This window comes from Bos mutus, chromosome 8, assembly GCF_027580195.1.
Source record: "Bos mutus isolate GX-2022 chromosome 8, NWIPB_WYAK_1.1, whole genome shotgun sequence".
NCBI classification, from domain to species: Eukaryota; Metazoa; Chordata; class Mammalia; order Artiodactyla; family Bovidae; genus Bos; species Bos mutus.
Window position 1 is genome coordinate 75712419 of NC_091624.1, and position 24212 is coordinate 75736630.

Here is a 24212-nt window from a genome sequence, read left to right on the forward strand (position 1 = left end):
AAATAAGCTGGGGAGTCCTTAATTAAGTTGATTTGCATACAATTAAAAGGACCATAATGCAGTGGGAAACATACTGGATTAGCCCTTGGTAGACTTGAGTCCAGTAAGAATCTGTGGGAAAGTTGTCAGCCTTCTTAGAGGTCATTTTATTTTCCTATCTCTGAAATTAAAGAGGAGTGGGGAGGGAAGGAGGGTGGGAAGAGAAAGAGAGAGAGAGGAAGGAGGCAGAGAGAGAAAGGAGTGGGGAGTGTCTGGGAGGCTTGAAATATTCTTTCTAGATCTATGACTCACTGTGAGTAAATAATGCTCCCTTAATTTTTGAATTTAAGGAGAAGCCTGTTAACTCAAATAAATCCTAAATTACAGGAAGATGTAAGGGAAATATTTTTGAGGCATGATGAAATGGGAGTCAAGAGTATGAGTTTCTCCCACCACACAAGCTGATATCTCAGCAAAAATAATCAGTTGCAGTTGTGAAACAAATTACACTGACTTTTCCTCCACTTAAAAAAAAAAGCAAAAAACTACTTCATATATTTAAAAACCTCTGTATTTTAGGATGGACAGGAATTGGGGGTAGAGGGAGGGAGTACATTTTTCCCTCCCATCCAGCCTCAGGAGGGAAATCCACAGTGGACTTAGCCAAGCTTGTGAGAGGTAAGAGGAGAGAGAAGAGCTCCATCAGTCAAGAAAAAAGGTTCGGCTAGGCAGTACTCAGTGGTGGGATAAATGAGGCCATACATTACTTGTTACTTCTCTCTTCTTCAAGAAGTACAGTCTTGTTTCATCACTCCATGAATCTAAGCTGGCCTTGCTCCGAGCAAAAGAATATGGTGGAAGGGATGATAGGTGACCTTCAAGCCTTGGCCTCAAATAATCCTCTCCTTTATTTTTTTTTTTAATCCTCTCCTTTAAAATATTAAATTTGAACAAGAAGGTCTTTAGCCTTTATCATTAAAATGAAGGAACCACAGTTAAGCCTGCCCCATCTCATCTAATTCTTTTTATATCAGAAACCATAGGCACTACAAGCTCCACTTTGGCCAGTAAAAGTCTCAACTACTGACCCTCTCTCAGTGGACTGAAAGAAAAGATTGTTTTGGAAGGGGAGAAGGAGAATTATAGAGGGAGTTAAGATGAGGAGAGACTTCTCAGGTCCCCTTGGAAGAAGGTATAGGAAATAATAAAAGTATTTGATTATTTTACAAAAAAGCTTATCTTCAATAAAAATCTATGATTTAAAAAATAGAATGCTGTCCCAGAAATATCTACCCCCACAGAAGAGCAAGGGATTTCAGGACTTGCAAGTTTGAGCAGGGGGTCTGACATTATGACTCACTTTTCTAATATCCACCTAATGTTTTATTTTGGCTTCCATTAGATTTTTGAAAAAAGGGGACAGTCATAGGCCACTTAAGAGCATTCCGAGGGCTTACTGTTTTGAACTGCCAGAATGCAGGACGTTCATACCAAGCATGGACATGAAGCAATATGACTGATATCTTAGCAAGAAAGATCAGCATAGCCCATAAAAGTAGCCACCTTCGGAGCCTGAAGATTTATTGCAGCAGTGCTGCCATGGGGTAAAAGATTTTTTGGAACTCCTTTTTGGCAACAGAGTTGAGGGCCTATCACCTGTTCTTTTGAATTGCCTAATGGTGGCACATTTTTGTCCTTGAAGGTGGAATTAAAAAAAAAACATTGAGGTATAGTTGGTTTACAAAGTTGTGTTAGTTTCAGGTGTACAGCAAAGCGATTCAGTTATACATACACATATATTCATTCTTTTTTAGATTCCTTTCTCATATAGGTTATCACAGCATACTGAGTAGAGTTCCCTGTGCTAAACAGTAGGTCCTTTTTGGTTATCTATCTCGTATATAGTTCTGTGTGTATGTAAATCCCAAGCTCCTGAGTTATCCCTCCTCCCAATGTTTCCCTTTTGATAACCATAACTGTGTTTTCAATATCTATAAGTCTGTTTGTGTTTTGTAAATAAGTTCATTTGTATCACTTTAAAAAAAATTAGATGCCACATATGACATATGATATATTTCTCTGTCTATCTTACTTCACTTTATTTAGTATAATAATATCTTGGCCCATACATGTTGCTACAAGTGGCATTATTTCATTCTTTTTAAAGCTAAGTATATTCCACTGTTTATACGTACCACATTTTCTTTATCCATTCCTCCGTCAATGGACGTTTAGGTTGCTTCCATGTCTTGGCTATAGTAAATAGTATTGCAGTGAACACTGGGGTGCACGTACCTCTTTGGATTTATGATTTTCTCAGGATATATGTCCAGAAGTGGGACTGTTGGATCATATAGTAGTTCTGCTTTTAGCTTTTTTAAGGAACCTCCATACTGTTCTCCATAGTGGCAATACCAGTTTACATTCCCACCAACAGCACAGGAATGTTTCCATTTCTCTACACTCTCTCCAGCATTTATTGTTTATAGACTTTTTTAATGATGGCCATTCTGACTGGTGTGAGGTGATACCTCATTGTAATTTTGACTTGCATTTCTCTGATAATTAGTGATATTGGAATTGGTTACTTTTTTTTTTTTTTTTAAAGTACCAAGAGACAGTTATAGTCAAGTCTTGGTTTGTATGGTTGGTGATCAAGGTAGGGAGTATTGTTGTATGATTTTTCAAGTAATTAGTCTAGTTCTCTGTAAAAGTTAAAACGTGATTCTTAATGTAAGTCTCAGAGAGAAGTTCTCCTAAACCTTAAAATAAGAGAGTCATTCAAAGAAGGGTTTTCAAGATTTAAAGCTTTGATGTGGGCTATCACTTGGATGCATATATTCTGCTACAATCAAAAATCAGTTTCACTGTCATATAGCTATGGTTCTCAATTGGATTGACTTTACCCCCAAGGGGACAGTCAGCAATGGTTGAAGAAATATTTGGTTGTTGCATCTGTAGGGAGTGGGCAGAGGCCAGGGATCTTGCTAAACCTCCTACAATGAATAGGACAGTTCCTCAAAACAAAAATTGCATGACTCAAATCTCAAAAATGTTGAATTGAGAAAACTGGTCTTATAGTCACAATCTGTTCTAATAAATTTTTTTGGTGCAAGGAAATAATTATTATAGTACTTCTGCATTTTAGTATTAAATATTCTAGTTGCTACTCACTTTCTAGGTAAATACACATACACATTCATTTTCTACTCATCTAGATCACAAAGTACATAGAAGTCAAGCTCATATTCTTTTTTGTTGTTTGACAGTATTCTTCGTTGTTTTATAATAATAAAGTCAATTTAAATAACCACATATTTTATGTAGGGTACACGACTGAGCGACTGAACTGAACTGAACTGAAAACACATAATGTGTTCTAATGACAATACAAACATCAAAACGACTAAAGAGGCAGGTTGGTGGCTAATTATCACTTTACACACACCATCCTATTTAATTTTTATAGACAATACTATGAAGGACATACTATCATCATCCCATTTTACTGAACAGAAGTCAAGTCTTAGCTTAATTAACTTGCCGAAGGTTATAGATGTAGTAAATGCAGCAGCTGAGATTTGAACTTCAGGAAGCTGATTTCAAATGCACAGTACTCACCATCATGCAATGCTGCCTCCAAAGGGCCTTTCAGATCTGCTAAAAAGCCACCTCTGTTATTGGCTGGGGCCTAGTCTGCTCTCATGTGTAACAAAAATTGAGCAAAATAGAGAACAGCAGTTAAGGTACAAACAAAGAGAAGACCTGGAATCATAAAGCATTGGTTCTTGTCCAGATTTTCCACTAACTAGTTAAAAATGTGATATACAGCAAGTCACTCTAGCAAATTAAGACTGTTCGGTCTCAGTTTCCTTATCTGTGTAGATATTAATATTGCAATCTACCATTCTCCTTATTAGAATTAAACTGAATAAACAGTGGGAGATGCTCTGTAAATTGTCACACGCCTACATAAAAGTGATTTGTTTGTTCTTGGGCATGGACTGAGAATGGAAAGGTGATAGTTTATCAGTTGCCCTGGAAGGCATTTTTTATATTATAAACCCTAATGTATGACTTTGAAGTTAGTTCCTTGTAATATTGGTCTTACTTTTCCTCTACTGCCTTTATAATGCTTCTTTTCAAGCAAATTTTCCATTTTAGATAGCCAGTACCCCAAACTCCTTCAGTTTGTGTTTTAAATTTTATATCCATGGGGCCACTATATAATTTCCTTTAATGCTTTCTTTTGATTCACTTACTTTTAAACTACTTCAGGGAGGCAAGGTGTTTTTCTCTTACAGGATTGTGCCATCACAGTTTGGAGGATCTGGCCTCCTGTTTTATATCACCATGTTGTTTCATTAGCTAAAAATTTGCTTTTTTAATGCAGAATTATTGATATATAAGAACAGAATCTGGCATAATAGTTTCCACATGGCATAATTATTTCTTCTCTCCTTAAAATGTTTCCATAAATTTGTATACTCTACCCATTTTCTTATCCAGAGATGTTGGTACTTTTAACAATCCAGTCTTTCATCTGTAGAAGGCTAGAGTCTCTTATTACTTAATTTATATGTGAAAATGAATCCCAGCTTTAAGGAAAATATGGGTCTATGGTTCATACTTGTCAGCATCTCAAAACTATCACATGCTTTGGCAATACTTATGGGCTTTGATCTAAAGAGATATTTGAATGGAAAACTGGGAAGAATAAAGGATGAAATTTAGAATGAATGGTTAAAAATGCATTAAATAATTTTCCATAGCATGCTTAGTGCCTTTAGATTACAAGGTCTTTTATTTTTATGCTCATATGCAATACTTTCTAAAATCCTTTGACCTTGACAAGGCTTTTTTTTTTTTAATCGATATTGGGCAGGAATTAGGAGTAAAGGGTTATGCTATGAATATGACCTGAGTAGTTCTTGGTCATGCTTTCACCTATAAAGTCAGAGAGTATTATGAAGATTGGATCTGAGGAACTGTTCCAATCCCAACTTGTCATCTGATTTTTACTGGGTCACCCTTTGTGGCCCATTGATGCTTCCAGGACATTAGCTACATCTGGCCCACAGTTCCTGCTCCTTTCAGTTTTGAAGACTGGTTTGATTCTATGATGTGAAAGATTGAAATTACTCTCAGAAGTTCTATTTTACTCTTTTTGGGAACTGTTTCATTTAAAAGACAGATGCAGAAAGGTCTTGGTCTAACCTTGTTTCATATTTATTCATCAATGAATACATTTCTCCTATGAAGAAAGTATATTCCCTTGGTCCTAAAAGGGGTTACTATGACTCAGAGTAAGTATCATGAGTCAAGAATTGAAGTAGACTCAATGAAATTATAGCTTCATCCCAATTTATTCTGGAATGCAAAAGTAGGAAGTCAAGAAATACCTGGGGTAACAGTCAAATTTGGTCTTGGAGTACAGAATGAAGCAGGGCAAAGGCTAATACAGTTTTGCCAAGAGAACACACTGTTCATAGTCCAACAACACAAGAGAAAACTCTACACATGGACATCACCAGATGGTCAATATAGAAATCAGATTGATTATATTCTTTGGAGCCAAACATGGATAAGCTCTATACAGTCAGCAAAAACAGGACTGGGAGTTGACTGTGGCTCAGATCATGAACTCCTTATTACCAAATTCAGATTTAAATTGAAGAAAGTAGGGAAAACCACTAGACCATTCAGGTATGACCTAAATCAAATTCCTTACGATTATACTGTGGGAATGACAGACAGATTAAAGGGATTAGATCTGATAGACAGAGTGTCTGAAGAACTATGGACATAGGTTCATGGCATTGTACAGGAGGCATGAATCAAGACCATCCCCAAGAAAAAGAACTGCAAAAAGGCAAAATGGTTCTCTAAGGAGGCCTTACAAATAGCTTTAAAAGAAGAGAAGCAAAAGGCAAAGGATAAAAGGAAAGATATACCCATTTGAATGCAGAATTCCAAAGAATAGCAAGGAAAGATAAGAAAGCCTTCCTCAGTGATCAATGCAAAGAAATAGAGGAAAAAATAGAATGGGAAAGACTAGAGATCTCTTAAATTTAGTGATACCAAGGGAAAATTTCATGCAAAGATGGGCACCATAAAGGACAGAAATGGTATGGACCTACCAGAAGCAGAAGATAGTAAGAAGAGGTGGCAAGAATACACAGAAGAACTGTACAAAAAAGATCTTCATGACTCAGATAATCACGATGGTGTGATCACTCACCTAGAGCCAGACATCCTGGAATGTGAAGTCAAGTGGGCCTTAGAAAGCATCACTATGAACAAAGCTAGTGGAGGTGATGGAATTCCAATTGAGCTATTTCAAATCCTCAAAGATGATGCTGTGAAAGTGCTGCACTAACCATGCCAGCAAATTTGGAAAACTCAGCAGTGGCCACAGGACTGGAAAAGCTCAGTTTTCATTCCCATTCCAAAGAAAGGCAATGCCAAAGAATGTTCAAACTATGGCACAATTCTACTAATCTCACATGCTAGTAAAGTAATGCTCAAAATTCTCCAAGCCAGGCTTCAACAGTACATGAACCATGAACTTCCAGATGCTCAAGCTGGTTTTAGAAAAGGCAGAAGAACCAAAGATCAAATTGCCAAATTTGATGATCTATTGGATCATCAAAAAGGCAAGAGAGTTCCAGAAAAAATATCTATTTCTGCTTTATTGACTACGCCAAAGCCTTTGACTGTGTGGATCACAACAAACTCTGGAAAATTCTTCAAGTGATGGGAATACCAGACCACCTGACCTGCCTCTTGAGACATTTGTATGCAGGTCAGGAAGCAACAGTTAGAAATGGACATGGAACAAAAAACTGGTACTAAATTGGGAAAGGTATATGTCAAGGCTGAATATTGATTGTCACCCTGCTTATTTAACTTACATGCGGAGTACATCATGAGAAATGCTAGGCTGGAGGAAGCACAAGCTGGAATCAAGATTGCTGGGAGAAATATCAATAACCTCAGATTTGCAGATGACAGGACTCTTATGGCAGAAAGTGAAGAAGAACTAAAGAGCCTCTTGATGAAAGTGAAAGAGGAGAGTGAAAAACTTGGCTTAAAATTCAACATTCAGAAAACTAAGATCATGGCATCTGGTCCCATCACTTCATGGCAAATAAATGGGGAAACAGTGGAAACAGTGACAGGCTTTATTTATTTATTTATTTTTGGCTCCAACATCACTGCAGATGGTGACTGCAGCCATGAAATTAAAAGACGCTTGCTCCCTTGGAAGAAAAGTTATGATCAACCTAGATAGCATATTAAAAGGCAGAGACATTACTTTGCTGACAAAGGTCCATCTAGTCAAAGCTATGGTTTTTCCAATAGTCATGTATGGATGTGAGCATTGGACCATAAAGAAGGCAGAGCATCAAATAATTGATGGTTTTGAACTGTTGTTTTGGAGAAGACTCTTTAGTGTCCCTTGGACTGCAAGGAGATTCAACCAGTCCATCCTAAAGGAAAGCAGCGCTGAATATTCATTGGAAGGACTGATGCTTAAGCTGAAACTCCAATACTTTGGCCACCTGATGTGAATAACTGACTCATTTGAAAAGACCCTGATGCTGGGAAAGATTGAAGTAGGGAGGAGAAGGGGACGACAGAGGATGAGATGGTTGGATGGCATCAGCAACTCAATGGACATGAGTTTGTTTAAACTCCAGGAGTTGGTAATGGATAGGGAGGCCTGGTGTGCTATAGTCCATGGGGTTGCAAAGAGTCGGACACGACTGACTGAACTGAATTCAACTAACAAGAAACAAATACTTAGAGAAAATCAGCTGTTGTATCCCTTTGATACCAATAGAAATAAACTACCAATTCTAAAAAAACAACACAAATAGGGCTGAAAAAGGAAAAAGAAAGTGTCTTTATTTCCTAAGAGGATGACTGAAATGATATGATATACTTAAATGCAATGTATAATTTTATGAAATAGCCTGAAACTTCCCTTCCTTAGTCTCTTTCGAAACCAAATTTTATTAATAAGGAAAAAATATGGCATGTCTCTAACACTGAGACGATATTTGTAGAGATAATTGCAAATATCCACCTGGTAACCATGTGGTCAACAGATATCTACAAGACATTAAGTATAAGGAACTAAGAAAAACTCAGCAAGAAAAAGTCTGAACTGGATATAATGGTGGGTAAGCAGGTCATGGACTTTGAAATATGGCCTTAGTTTATGAGCTGTTTGATTCTGGGCAAATTACCTATAATTCCCTGTGTTTAAATATGACTCACAGGTAAAATATATTGTTTAGTAGATTAAATGAGTGAACACCTGAGGGCTTAGTATTACTTGGAAAATAGTAATGGTGCACTGATTTGTAACTGTTGTGATTATGTTAAAAAGATTAAGTGGTAGAAGAAACTCATTTGCTAGCAATCACCTTTCACACAGAAAGAGTGAAATAAAGGCTAACATTTCAATGTGATGTGGAGTCAGAAAGGAAGAAGTTTCTCCTGCTGACCAAGTCATCAGGATGAGTCTAAAAGTGAAATGCCCTCCACGTGGTTGGCCAAAGGAGAAGCTGAGAACAAGCAAGTAATGGATAAACTGGAAAAGTTACGTGATTTATAAGACCGGTAACCCTGGGGCACATAATGACTCTGGCACCACGAGTGGCAGGAGCTTAGACAATTAAATTGACTTTTCTTGCCTTGTGGGTTTTTTTTTTTTTTTTTTGGTATAAGTGTGATGGAAGAATCAGGATTCCTACCTCTGTAGACGATAAGGAGAAAAATACAGCAACACATATAAAGCACTTAGAGAAAGGCCTCTCCAGTTAGAGGAAAGATTATCTGATGTGGATGAATGGTTCAACATCCTTAACTAATATTGTGGCTAAAAAAGCAGAGATCTATGTCTGTATTTAATTGAAGAATGAAAGGGTATGTGGGAAAGAACATAAAGGATACAGCAGTAGAAAAGGGGATTCAGAAATCTGTATTAGGAAGATGCAGGCAACTTAATTAAGCTCTGAAAAGTTACTCCAACATAACGAGACAAAAATATAGTCTCCGGTTAAAAAACCGGAAACAGTCCAGCCTTGAAATTATCACACTCTTTCTGTAAATATTCCTAAAAATGCCATATGGAATCCAATTAACTTCATCAAGCAACTATTAGCACCTTCTACAATGTAAAAGCTGAGATACGGTCATGCATAATCCATATAGTCCATGCCCTCTGTGACTGCATGACATATGTGATCTGCACACAGACAGCTGAATAAGCTAAGTGTGAACCTGTTTTATGAGAGCTCAGAGAATAAAAGCTTCAATTCTTCCTATGAGAAGAGGAGTGGGGAATGAGCTTAAAAGTCTTCTCCAGGGTTTCAACTCAAATGTCTATAAGATGAAACAGTTCTTATAAATAGATAAACTGAATTGTGTGTTAAAAAAAAAAAATGAGTGGGAACAGTTTGGAAAACTGGACAGTGCATGCCAGCTTAAAGACATTCAAATTCAAAGTTAAGAAAAAAAATTATCATGTATATTAGCAGGATCATCCAAGGCCAGTCTGCAGCCTTTGCCATAACATAGAAGTACTATGTAAGATGTAAGTTAGATTATGAAGTAAGAATATACATCATCAGGTAGAAAAAGGAAACAGGTAAACTGCTAGAGTGGATAAAGTCATTTGCTGAGAGTCAGAGATGAGAGTATTATGCTTGAAATATATACCTAGTGGTGGGTGGTGCGAGAGTGAACAACGAGGCACTGAGGCTGAGATTGGCCTCGATGATAAATGTAGTACTAAGAAGTTCAGTCTTTATCTTAAAGGCCTTTAGAATGGCAGGATTAATTTCTATGTATCCTTAACAGCTTCATTTTAAGAGTTCAATGGTTTTTTTGGTCTTTCTTGAAAACATATTTATTACTATCAAAGATTCTAAAGCCATAGCATTAAAGTGTTCTCTGTCACTGTGAAATATCTGATGGTATTTCTATGATGGAAAATATCTAAATTTTAAAATTTCTAAGACCTTCTAAGGTCTTGTCTCTGCTTGTACTAGTCTGTTCTCATAAGTCCTTTTTATTATTGATCATTAGAATTTAGTTTACTCATAGTGATTTTTTAGTCCTGCTACTTTTATTGCTTAGAGAAAACTATTTAAGGAAAATTAATTTTCTCCTTTTCCAGTCCCATTCCATTTTTGTTATCTGCCACCAGTCTTCTTTCAGAAACTTCTCCTTTCTCACAGGATCTGTGTGGCAGAACGCTTAGACTTACTTTGAGTTTGTTACTACTTCTTCATCATTTAGTAAAAAAAAAAAAAGTCCATCATAAGAGAAATCATGAAGTTCAGTATTTAAACTCCAGAGTATTTTCTGTGATTATTTGCAACAGTGCTCATGGTAACTAATCAGGATCCCTTTGCGACATGGATAGTGTCACTTTCTGCAGTTTCCTTCCTGCCTAGAGAAGGTTTTTAAACCAGCATTGCTGGAATACCACAGGAGCAGTTGCTATTTGAAATGACTATCCTCTGCCACTCCATCAAAAAAATTATGCTTGCGGGTTTTAACATACAGGTAACCAAGTCAAAGATTCATGATGCTCTGGAAGTTGGCTGTGTGGACACTGCCTGTCTAAATCAAGAGGCCAAGATATCTTATCATACATGTGCTGCTGCTGCTGCAGCTAAGTCACTTCAGTCGTGTCCGACTCTGTGCGACCCCATAGATGGCAGCCCACCAGGCTCCCCCTTCCCTGGGATTCTCCAGGCAAGAACACTGGAGTGGGTTGCCATTTCCTTCTCCATCATACATGTGAGGTTTCTCTAATTCTCGTTTCTATTATTTTGTATATATAAATCTATGTGTTTTTTTTTGTGTGTGTAAGTGTATACACCTGTGTGTATATAGGTATGCATCTGTGTGAATTGCATCTTTGCCAGGAGACTTAGGAAGGCAACACTTCTTGAGTGAGGCCAAACTTCCTGTTTTCTCTCCTGCGGCCAAACTCCATCTGCAAATGTTTCATGTGTGGTTTTCATAATTAAGTTGATTTTGTGCCAAGGAGGGGCACTATGCAACCAGTTTCAATGGCTCTTTGAGGTCTGCAAAGATGTTTGTGTAACAGAACACACAGACAGCCTGCTAAAACCAACCAGAAATCTGATTTCATGATATAAAAGCATTTGCTCAATTAATAATAATTTGCTCAAATTAATAGCAATAATTTATAGTATTTAAGAATCATGCCAAAAAAACCCAACTTCAACATAGCGGCAGATTTTCAAAGACCCCTATTCTTGTTAAAGAGGAGTAAGAAGTTGATTATAGGGTGAGGCTGATCGTACCTCCAACTTCTCAACTATCTTACTTGAACCAAACTCTGTGTTCTCGTCTCTTGATCCGATATACTGTTGCTAAGAACATCAAACAGTAAAAGTAAAGCATGGTGTAGTGCTTTGGAATTTGTAAAATACTCAATGAATAAAGAGTAATATTACTATCAGTTTTTGTTAGGGTAAAAATGCTGGAAAAGAGAAATAAAACATTATCTTATTTGGAATTTGCCAGGCCATTGTTTAACATCACTCCTCTAGCATGAGTTAGTCAGGTAAATTTTATTGTTTTTATTCTGACCTATCCATGGTATCCAGCTTTTTATAAAAACAGACCTTATTTCTAGAATCTACTATATTATGCTATAGTATAATATGGGATGTGAATGAAAGTTATAGTATTAAGTCATGTTAGAAGTGGTTTATGATAGATGCTTCTTTTCTTCTTTTATATATTTTCTAAGTATTGGAATTACTTGGGTTACAAAAGACTACTATGAAGTTACATGAACTGTAATTTATATAGCAATAAACAACTGACCAGATATCTTTAATAATCTGTTAGTAATGGCACTTCAGGGGAATTCAGAAAACTGGAAGAAATCAGTTTAGAATTAAAAATGTATGAACACATTTATAGTAGAATCTGAGTGGTGATATAGAGAATGTTAGAATTAAGTACAAAATAATAAATTATACATTAAGAAAAATGCAGATTCATTACTTTTGAGTACATAAAAAATTTCTTCCAATCTATAGGTCTTTGTACATATTTTATTAAATAAAAATTTAAAACTCAAAATAGAATATTTTTGTATGTGACTTGATAATACTAATATGCAGAAGGCATCTTCAAGCAGTAAGAAATAGTCTCTGTAAGCTTGTATGTTTATAATGTTATTTTGTTCAGCATTTTTCACTATAAATAGTAAAAAGTTTATATTAGCCCAGCCCACAAGAATCTATCAAACAATAATTTGTATATATATATATATATTTCAAAAGAATGTATTTATGTTTTCTCCAAAGAGAAAACAGCATGAACCATATTTGCTTTTATCTCCTAGGGCTGGGGAGTCAGCTATGCACTCTATCAAATCCTTCCTATTGATAGTATAGACCTCATTTGACCAAAAAATACTCCCTGTATCATTTACAAAGCCAGTTACTCTCCCAGAGTATCAAAAGGTTAGAAAGAGAATATCCAGCGAGAAATCATTCGGTTTTGTGTTTCCCCACAAACACTCTGACTGTGAGGAAAATGCTCTCAGCGGTTCTTACCTGCAGTGTACAACCATGGGACCTGCATCAGGAGGGTTACAGGTTTTGACTCTCCGTAAGAAAGCCAGAAAAGGTGTTGGGTGTTCTGGAACACCATGATCAGGCCAGGCAGTGAACTGGAATTGTCTTACTTCTCTCTTCTCACTTGAACCATTCTGTAAAGTAAGAACAGTGATTGAGATTCTGTGTTCTTAGCCTCAAGTTGTATGATGTGTAATAACATGGGAAAGGTAACATGTAGATGTGTTCTCTTAATTCCTTCCCCTATCCTGTATTCCTTGGGAAGAACTACTCTTTGGAGTTATAACTACAAGCTATTTGTAAATGACAAATATTTGCTCAGGAAGACAAAATTCCTAGGTGAGAAGCATTCCATTTCTCAGGTTTAACTATCAGGAGTGCTCCTGTCATATTTTACAGAAAGAACTAGTTCTTCTTCATCCAGCCTTCATTTGCCGAAACTTGCATTCAGAGCGAGAGTTCCACGTTTATTGACAAATCACTAGACAAGGAGAAAAACTGCCGATAATGGAAGAATCATTTCATTCTTCATTGTTGCCAGTAGAATCAAGATTTAAGTAAAGCCTTGAAATATGTGATTTCTCAAAAGAAGCTTTCTTTAAATAATGGAAAGGGGAAAGAGAGGGGGAAAAGAAGCAAACCTTGTAAAGTGCAAATGTTCGAACACAATATGTGGCCAGCTCCACTGTATCCAGCAGCGTCACTTGGACCAGCCCATGGGTTTCTGTGCCTCTGCTGGGCCAATACTGGTCACACTTCACCTAGAAGAAACAAGTGACACATTCAGGGCAGAGCCTCATCAATTTCTCTATTAGCTTTATTTTGAGTTGCTGTTGAAGGAAAACAGCTTTTCTGCATTTCATTTTATGTTGATCTTTTTCTGGCGTGCATTCTTGTTATCCCAATATATGTAAATTACTGCTCTGATGCCAATGTAAACCACATTTTTCAAACTGGTAGGAATACTAAGCAGTAACAGATTCAATTTTGCTGGAGAAAAATAAATTGCAGATTGTCGCCAAGAAGAATAAGGAGAGAGGTATTTGAAACTTCAGAGGACTTGAAAAGAAAACACAAAATTGTTCTACGATAGACGTTAAGAATCGCTTCAGAAAGATTACACTTAGGCACTTAAATGACATGGTGAGATAGTTAGTGTTCATCCATCAAGGTTTAAAAGGCACAAACGATTTCATCTTGAGCTATCTCGAAATATGCTTGTTTAAAAGAAAAGTAGAAATAATTTGTAAATCTGTCAAAGTATAACAAACAACACAGCATTTTTCTTTAATACAAGATAAATGGTATGTATATCAAAAACAAATGAAATATGTAAAGTCTGGGGGAAAAGAGCTGTCTGTTCTTTAAAAAGTCTCCGAGGGTAACCCACTAGCAGTGGCAAAGTTTAAATAATTTAAAACCCATTCATTTTAGATCAATAATCTACAGTGATTATGTGAAGTTGGACAAGAAAAGCACGTAAAAAGTATTTAATGCAATTAATTTAATATGCAACAAAGAATAATTCCAAACCTGCTGTATGCCTTGAATTTATTGAATGTGCCTTTGGGCATTAAAAAGTGTAATGAAAAATAGCAAAGATAACACTATTTTCTAGTAAGACGATACATCAGAATATATTTACCCTTTCCATCTCAGATTAAAAGAAAAAAAAATGGGAGTAGTTCTTAGTTGAAGCCAATTAAAATGCATGTCTCTAGGTAAACAAATCTAGTACTATTTTATATTAGTACATTTTCTACTTGAAAAATACTTGAAAATTATGATCTTTGGATTTAAACAAAAGCAATGAGGCATTATCATAGGTACTTGGATTTTTGGCTCAGTAAATAGAATTACTAGGTAATTATTTGCTTTTATGTTGAATATAAATATTATTACCATTCTGTAAATAACATTGTAATTTTCTGTTTCACAACTAAAGCATTTGCTGCTCAGAGTCTGCCTCTTTCTGTGTAGAGACCAGAACTTGTGAAAAGGGAGAGGGTTAATCCTCTACACAGTTTCCTAGACAAGATGAAAGAAAAGGTCCAGTTACACAGGAAGGCAGAGACTGCGTTTTCAAGGTCTGCTCCTGTGCCTTCATCTCAACTGTGAGACCCACACAAACATTATCTATATCAAGAAAAACGAACAAAAGTGGTTCACCATAAAAATGGAGAATTATATCTTAGTAAGTTGTTTTTAAAGGCTTGCATTTATAGATGCACAAAATATTCTTGTTTCATATTTCTATCATATGTTCTAACTTAAAAATAACACAAGGGAAAGATAATTTTTTAAGGAGAATATTGATATAGTAAGACCAGGGTTGGGTACATCTGTGTCTTCTCTGAAAGCAAAGTCGCTCAGTCGTGTCTGACTCTTTGCGACCCCACGGACTGTAGCCTACCACGCTCTTCCATCCATGGTATTTTTCAGGCAAGAGTACTGGAGTGGGTTGCCATAGACATCCATTGACCCACCTCCCAGAATATTGGAAATAAAAGCAAAAATAAACAAATGGGACCTAATTAACCTTAAAAGCTTCTGCACATCAAAGGAAACTATTAGCAAGGTGAAAAGACAGCCTTCAGAATGGGAGAAAATAATAGCAAATGAAGCAACTGACAAACAACTAATCGCAAAAATATACAAGCAACTCCTACAGCTCAACTCCAGAAAAATAAATGACCCAATCAAAAAATGGGCCAAAGAATTAAATAGACATTTCTCCAAAGAAGACATACAGATGGCTAACAAACACATGAAAAGATGCTCAACATCACTCATTATCAGAGAAATGCAAATCAAAACCACTATGAGGTACCATTTCACGCCAGTCAGAATGGCTGCGATCCAAAAGTCTACAAATAATAAGTGCTGGAGAGGGTGTGGAGAAAAGGGAACCCTCTTACACTGTTGGTGGGAATGCAAACTAGTACAGCCACTATGGAGAACAGTGTGGAGTAAAAACTGGAAATAGAACTGCCTTATGATCCAGCAATCCCACTGCTGGGCATACACACTGAGGAAACCAGAAGGGAAAGAGACACGTGTACCCCAATGTTCATCGCAGCACTGTTTATAATAGCCAGGACATGGAAGCAACCTAGATGTCCATCAGCAGATGAATGGATAAGAAAGCTGTGGTACATATACACAATGGAGTATTACTCAGCCATTAAAAAGAATACATTTGAATCAGTTCTAATGAGGTGGATGAAACTGGAGCCTATTATACAGAGTGAAGTAAGCCAGAAGGAAAAACAGAAATACAGTATACTAACGCATATATATGGAATTTAGAAAGATGGTAACAATAACCTGGTGTACGAGACAGCAAAAGAGACACTGATGTATAGAACAGTCTTACGGACTCTGTGGGAGAGGGAGAGGGTGGGAAGATTTGGGAGAGTGACATTGAAACATGTAGAATATCATGTAAGAAACGAGTTCCCAGTCCAGGTTCGATGCGCGATACTGGATGCTTGGGGCTGGTGCACTGGGACAACCCAGAGGGATGGTGTGGGAGGGAGGAGGAGGAGGGTTCAGGATGGGGAACACATGTATGCCTGTGGTGGATTCATTTTGATATTTGGCAAAACTAATACAATTATGTAAAGTTTAAAAATAAAATAAAATTAAAAAAAAAAAAAAAAAAAAACCCAAGTTGTACTTGGATAAACTTAGAAAAGGCTACTACCCTCACAGAGCCAATATTACTTAAGTAACCCTAATTCAGATAGAAAAAAAAAAAAAATCACAAAAATGAAGTCAGAGGATCTGTTCTAAACCATGAAATAGATGTCAAGTTGATGTCTTGCTGCAAAAGACAAAAGAAACTGGAGGCCTCTTATTGGAACATTTGAAGGGACGCCAACAATGTACTGAGTTTAGGAATCAACAGAGAAACTCAAAACTCATGATTTAAGAATTTCAGCTGAATATGAGTCCTTTCAAATCAAAACCAACAGGTTATATCCCAGGAGGACAAATACCACTATGAAGGGTACAAAAACCACAAGTTAATGCAACAAAATGAACTAGAAGTTCAGTACAATTCACCAAACCCAATTCAATGTAATTATGTTTCAAAGCTGGAGAATGGTTATCCTTAGACCTTTCAGTGAGGCAAGACAAAGGAAAACAAGAAAAGAACCATAAGCCAGCCTTTATGTGATCTCTGGAAAAATGACTCCACTATCGAGTGACTTTCCATATACAAATCCACTCCATCCCTAAAATGTAGGAAAACTTAAATTTATAATGATTATTTTAAAGTTTGAGAACTGCAACTATTTTTGGCTTAGTTAGACTCTGACCTCTTTAGGAAAAAAAAAAAAATTCCGCAAAACATTACTATAAGGAGTAAATACTGTGAACATTTTTTAGCTCTTTAAATAGTTCTTGTACTCATTTTAAAGAATGTATTCTAGCCTTACTCTTTACTAAAAAAAACCCCTCTAAAATGTTTTAAGTGAAACTGCAAAAACTAGAAGCAACTTTTTAAAAAGTCAATATATTTAAACATCTGTGTTTATTCTCAAGAGACATTTTGCAAGCGGAGTTTATGAAAAAATAAATGTTCTAATGTATGTGCACATTCACATGTACAGTCTCAGCAGTGGGATTAGAAGGGTTGCCTGAGCCCTCTGAACAGCAACATAGGCTTCCCTTCAGTGCAAGGACTGCAACACTTCTTTTCTCCACCTCATTCTCTGAGTAGACTGTATAGGTTTCATCCTGAGGGCTAAATTTAAGGGCTTAGACTTACTGATAAATATTCCTTTAAGCCTTGCATTATTAGCCATACACTAAACAAATAATTTCGCATTGTAAGGTTAGAGAGGGAGTCAGAAGTCTAGTGAGGAAAAAAATGAAACGGATACAGAAAAATAATATAAATTATATATATTTTTTCCTAACCAGCTAATACAAATGAGCTAGCTCTGTTTCCCTCTCTTGAAATGTTTTCTTTGGCAATAACCCTCCCCACTACCAGTTTTTTTTTTTTTTTTCCCCTGAGAGAAGAATCTCAGAGAATAATCTAGAGAGTTACTACTTCTTAGGTTTCATGCATAGAGCTGAGTGTGAGAGTTAACATGTGCTGTACAGAAGGCTCCCCTTATACAAGGTGGGAGTTACAGTACAAATACTGATGTCTGTCTTTTCTTATTTGCTTCTGAAGTGACTACAAGTGGCCTTCAGGACTGATTCATGAAAGGTCAGGCAGTTTCACTGTTTAACCGGTAAGCTGCTTCTCTGTTTCCAGGACCAAAGCCTTGTGGCCTCTTCTATAAAATGGGAATGATTATCTCCTGCATGACAGGTTTATTATAAGGGTTGGAAATCTTATACCTGAAACTCTGAACCCAATGGCCAACACAAATAGGTATCCAGTGGGAATATTTATTATTAGTTAACCATGTTCTCAGCTTTTTGTGTTTGTTGTTATAAACCACTGAAATCATTCTGAATGTGAAAAATTGAATATATTATTAATCCTAGCAGATATGTATTTAGGATTTTCTAGATGGGAGGTGAGGTGTCAGTGGCAATGAAAACACCAAAGTGAAAAACAGTCCTGCCCCCAGTCCATCAGCCATATTGACTAAATATGTAGGGGTGTTTATATCTCCTGGTTCATCAAATAGGTAGTTGTGACATTCCAAACAGTCCTTTAATGGACCTGGGCCCCAACTTGCTGTGAAGAGAGAATGTACTAGAATCAGAGTAGAAAAGGAGTAAAGTAGAACCAGGCTATGGTTTAGAAACATCACCCTGTAACTCTACTTGAGGCCCAAATTGAAAGAGACAGTTCAGATTCCTGGCTGAATTTAGGGGAGATATTTCTTTTTATTATCACAAAGAGAATCCCTTTATGTGGTAAGCTTTCATTTTTTCCAAAATTATGGAAAGACTGGGTTGACCATAGCTACATGTATGCTGTGGAATTCATTCATTTTCTCCCTTTCATGGCAAATTATTAAAAGTAAGTTGATGGCATGATAGAACATATTTAAATGTATTCAAAAGAGTAACTCATTATTGGAAATATCTCGTAGGATTTGATCCAGCAGATCTACTGACTGTGCTTTAGGGAAATGCTCTCCTTGTTTCGTTTTTACTTCCACATGGCTTATCTTGGACATGGTTTGGCACATTAAGGGCACTCAACACGTGTAAGCCAACTTTATAATCAACTATACTGTGGTCTAGGTTGGCTTATTTTTAAACAGCCTAAAACTTTATGAAAACAAAACCTCATTTCAATTTAACAAAGCTTTATTGAGCCTGGCAGCATGGCGGAAGGCATCAGAATTCCAAATTTAACAAACCAATACTCCAAAGAGTCCCAGCAATATTGAACCCAAACGCATTTGCCACATAGTATTTGAGAAAGCCTGCCTAGGGTTATTTAGTCAAAGAAAGACTTAGAAGAGACAATAAATGATATTTGGAAATCAGTATTTAGTACGTTTGGGCAAAGGATTCTACTGTAAAGAAGGGACAGTATGTTAACATTAGATAATGCAAATTAATGCTGTTTTTGGGAAAAAGGAAATGTTACCATGACTATACATTTAATAAGAAGAATACAATGAAATAAAGTTTCAGGTAAATATTAGGATATATTTTAGTGGACAGAAAAATTACATGCCAAACTGATTCTGTAGGCTATTATATCTCTTTTGGGGATTTTTTAAAAGACCAGATTTAATACTTGATTTTCCAAAATCAGGAGAGATAATTCTCAAAGATTCTCTTCTCTTTGAATAATAGTGTCATTCTCCCCATTCAACTAATATTTAGTCATATCTATTTTCAAATGGCAAAACTATCTGGTTTATGAATTTCTTTCATTTTCTCTTTGCTGACCACTATTTAGTGAAGGATCAAAGGCAATGGAGTCCTTGAAATGAGAGTGATATTAAAGCATTTGACTATCAGTACAGTCATAGCTTTTCATAAATAAAACCATAATGTCAAAAAATATTATTCTCTAAATAAACCAAATTTTGCTGCTTATCAGTTCACTGAACCATTCAAACACTTATTAAACCATTTATTAATTTAAAAACTTAATATTCATTTTCTTCTGTTTTTTGATGTGTGCTATACAATATCTGTGCCTCTCCCCCCCATTCACATTGTTGTTATTCAGTCACTGAGTTGTGTTTGACTCTTTGTGATCCCATAGATTGCAGCATTTCAGGCTTCCCTGACCTTCACTATCTCTGAGTCTGCTGAAACTCATGTCCATTGAGCTTGATGCTATCCAACTATCTCATCCTCTGTCGCCCCCTTCTCCTCCTGCCCTAAATCTTTCCCAGCATCAGGATCTTTTCCAATGAGTTGGCTCTTTGTATCAGGTGGCCAAAGTATTGGAGCTTCAGCTTCAGCATCAGTACTTCCAATGAATATTCAGGACTGCTTTCCTTTAGGATTGACTGGTTTGATCTCCTTGCAGTCCAAGGACCTCTCAAGAGTCTTCTCCAGCACCATAATTCAAGAGCATCAATTCTCTGGTGCTCAGCCTTCTTGATGGTCCAACTTTCACATCCATACATGACTTCTGGAAAAACCATAGCTTTGACTATATGGACCTTTGTTGGCAAAGTGATATCTCTGCTTTTTAATATGCTGTCTAGGTTTGTCTTCCAAGGAGAAGACTTTTTTAAAATTTCATGGCTGCAGTTACCATCCATAGTAATTTTGGAGCCCAAGAAAATAAAATCTGCCAATATTTGTATTTTCCTCCTATCTATTTGGTATGAAGTAATGGGATTGGATACCATGATCTTAGTTTTTTGACTGTTGAGTTTTGTTTTATTTTACATTTTTCCTGCGGGTTTTTTTTTCTACTTTTAAACATGTATTTATTTTCATTGAAGGATAATTACAATATAGTGCTAGTTTAGGACTTAGGGAACTCAAACCAGGGCTCTGTGACAACCTAGAGGGGTGCGATTGGGGTGGGAGGAGACTCAAGAGGAAGGGGACATATGTATACCTATGGCTGATCCATGTTGATATAGGGCAGAATGTTGAGTTTTAAGCCAGCTTTTCACTGTCCTCTTTCACCTTCATCTAGAGGCTCTTTAGTTATATTCGCTTTCTGTCATTAGGGTGGTTGCTGTTGTTCAGTCAGTCAATCATGTCCGCCTCTTTGCAACCCTATGGACTGCAGCACGCCAGGCTTCTCTGTCCTTTACCAACTCCCGGAGCTTGCTCAAACTCATGTCCATTGAGTTGGTGATGCCGTCCAACCATCTCATCCTCTGTCATCCCTGTCTCCTCCTGCCTTCAACCTTGCCTAGCATCAGGGTCTTTTCAAATGAGTCAGTTCTCCGCATCAGGTGGCCAAAGTATTCGAGCTTCGCCATCAGTCCTTCCATGAATAATCAGCATTGATTTCCTTTAGGATTGACTGGTTTGATCTCCTTTCTATTCAAGGTACTCTCAAGCATCTTCTCCAACACCATAATTCAAAAGCATCAATTTTTCTGTGCTCAGCCTTCTTTATGGTCCAAGACTCACATCCATACATGATTACTGGAAAAACCATAGCTTTGACTGGATGGACTTTTGTTGGCAAAGTAATGTCTCTGGTTTTTAATATGCTGTCTAGGTTTGTCATAGTTTCGCTTCACAAGAGCAATCATCTCTTAATTTCATGGTTACAGTCACCATCTGCAGTGATTTTGGAGCCCAAGAATATTAAAGCCTGTCACTGTTTGCATTGGTTCCCCATCTATTCACCATAAAGTAATGGGGCTGGATGCCACAATTTCGTTTTTTGAATGTTGAGTTTTAAGTCAACTTTTTCACTATCCTCTTTCACCTTAATCAAGAGACTCTTTAGTTCTTCACTTTCTGACATAAGGTGGCATCATCTGCATATTTGTGGTTACTGATATTTCTCTCTGCAATCTTGATTCCAGCTTGTGCTTCATCTAGCCTGGCATTTCACCTTATGTACTCTGCGTATAAGTTAAATAAGCAAGGTGATTATATACAGCCTTGACGTACTCCTTTCCCAATTCGGAACCAGTATGTTGTTCCATGTCTGTTTCTGTTGCTTCTTGTCTTCCATACAGGTTTCGCAGGAGGTAAAGTGGTCTGGTATTCCCATCTCTTTAAGAATATTCCACAGTTTGTTGTGATCCATAGTCAAAGGTTTTAGCGTAGTAAATGAAACAGAAGTAGATGTTGTTCTGGAATTGTCTTGCTTTTTCGATGATCCAACAGATTTGGGAATTTGATCTCTGGTTCCTCTTCCTTTTCTAAATCCAGCTTGAATATGTGGATGTTCTTGGTTCATGTACTGTTGAAACCTAGCTTGGAGAATTTTGAGCATTACTTGACTAGCGTTTGAGATCAGTGCAATTGTGTGGTAGTTTGAGCATTCTTTGGCATTGCCTTTCTTTGGCCCTGGAATGAAAACTGAGCTTTTCAGTCCTGTGGCCACTGCTGAGTTTTCCAATTTAGGGTGGTATCATCTGCATATCTGAGGTTGTGGATATTTCTCCTGGCAGTATGTTGAAATCTGATTCCCTATGTGATCGTATTAGGAAGTGGGGGCTTGAGGAGGCCCTTAGGTCATGAGGGTGGAGGCCTGGTAGAATGGAATTAGTGCTTTAGAAGAGAAACTCCTGAGAGCTCTCTCATCCCTGCATCGCACAGACAGTTTTCTATGAAGCAGGAAGCAGCACCTTGGTCTTAAACTGTAAGAAGTTAAGTTTCTGTTGTATATAAACCATCCAGTCTATAGCATTCTGTTATAGAGACCTGAACAGGATAAGACAAATGCATCTGATAGGGATTAACAGACGGAGCTGCACTCAGCTTTTCTAATGACTTCTCCCATTATATCTCCACTTTCTAGCACGTTGTTGTAACCTGAGGGAAAATGTATGAAATGTCCTTGTCATGGCCAGGTGGCACTTGCATACCAGGCCTTCCCTCATGACTTGAGTCTCTTTGCCCTCAGCCCCAGTCACTTCTGGCAATGACTGGGTACTCCACACACATTTACTGTCACCTCTGCGCCTGCCTTCATCTGCCCAGTGGCTGCCTGTGTTCCAGCAGTGCTCCAGTGTCACTGACACTGAGCGATAACCTTACATAACTTAAAGTTTCAATAAAAAGATAATGTTTGTATACCAGCCAATACGGATACGTTTCAATATAGTAACTCCCAGTAAAACTACAGTGGTGCATACCAGCTGAATGTCTGCCTTGCCTGGGCACAGAGATTAACTTGCACTTCTCAAAATCTTAGAAATAGCCTAGACCAGCCCGGAGCACTGTAAGCATGACTGCAAAGAATCACAAGGGCTTTGCACATTGTCACTGGGAGCAAAGCTGCATCTCTTTCTCATTCCTTAGGTTGTGCTGCCTATAATTCACTTCAGTAGGGATGTTCTGAGCCAGCATCTGTAGTCTTCCATCCTAAATAGAGGAGGTGGGATGGACAAAGAAGGGAGAAATTCCAGGAAGCTAACAGACAGTAAGAAATTGGTGGGATCCTTCCTGTTATCTGACATGGTTGACAAAAGAAAACCAAGAGTGTGGAACTTGCTAGATAAGGACCCAAACATCCTTTAGGCGGCCAACATGAGTATCTTTCTTTTTGTTGCCAGTGTCCTATATACATTAAGTATCCACTGCTTTTTAAAAACAATCCCATACATCATGCAGACTCTAAAGGCAACGATTGTGCTGCAATCACAACAGTTGCTTAAGGAAAAAGCAGTTTCTGTAGCCCTAGATAGGCAGTGCTTCAGGTTATAGTTTGAGAAATTAAATGTTCAAGGCCTCTTGTGCTTCCAGTTCTGTATGGAAGAGGACACAGACCTGGCATTTGGAAGGCATTTGCTCTCTATTAAACTTACCGAACCTTGACAAACCAGAGGGGCCAGGAATTAGTCTGCCACCAGCCAAGGCTGGGCCTTCCAAAACCGATAACGACAATGAAAACAATAACACTGCCATTTATAATCCTCAAAGGGATTCTGCCAACTTTTAACCCAAAAGGACCTCACAATCTGAAAAGTATCTCAAGCTTTTTTCTATAGAAAAACAAGAAAGTGTTTGATCAGAATCTCCTTTCTTGCTGCTTTTTGTCCAGAATTTCCCTCTTAGCTACAGAAGCAAGTGGAATATGTCTCCATCTCACTGTCACTCTCTGTTGGGGTAAATTTACTATGATGGCATTCAAGGAATGGAGAGGACACAGGAAGAGTGAGTGGTCTTTAGGTCTAAAGTGCTCCAGTGGCCAAGCTTCAGGTTTAACTCCCTAAACTATTAGCATAGTGTAGTTAACGCCAGCCTGACCCCCTTCGGCCTTGACATCATCTAACCTCCATTCATTAATACAAACAACCGAATTTACTGGATTATGGATTTTCCCATTCCTGGCCTATCATAAAATAAGTCATGTTGCACAATATGTTTGATCTGCTCTAGCAATGGATGCCATTAACCAGGTTCCCTGGTTATCTATTTGGGAACAGAAATGGGATTTAGAGAGTTTGGAAACTGAGTACGGACTTCCTCACATCTTTTTAATTTTAATTTTAT

General features: G+C 37.3%; 1 protein-coding gene and 1 long non-coding RNA gene across 13 annotated transcripts in view; one reads left to right on the plus strand and one right to left on the minus strand.

Moving 5' to 3' along the window:
• Nucleotides 1-24212, plus strand: part of LOC138988912 (uncharacterized) — a 289550-nt gene that overhangs the window by 186179 nt on the left and 79159 nt on the right. The gene's annotated exons all lie outside the window — the stretch shown is intronic.
• The window catches only part of PTPRD (protein tyrosine phosphatase receptor type D), a 572219-nt gene that overhangs the window by 33173 nt on the left and 514834 nt on the right, over nt 1-24212 (minus strand). For all 12 annotated transcript variants that reach the window (XM_070375882.1, XM_070375878.1, XM_070375881.1 and 9 more), the window contains 2 exons: nt 13265-13384; nt 12603-12757 (listed from right to left, as the gene is read on the minus strand). In XM_070375882.1, the coding sequence (XP_070231983.1) occupies nt 12603-12757; nt 13265-13384 (275 nt within the window). The remainder of the gene's footprint in view (nt 1-12602; nt 12758-13264; nt 13385-24212) is intronic.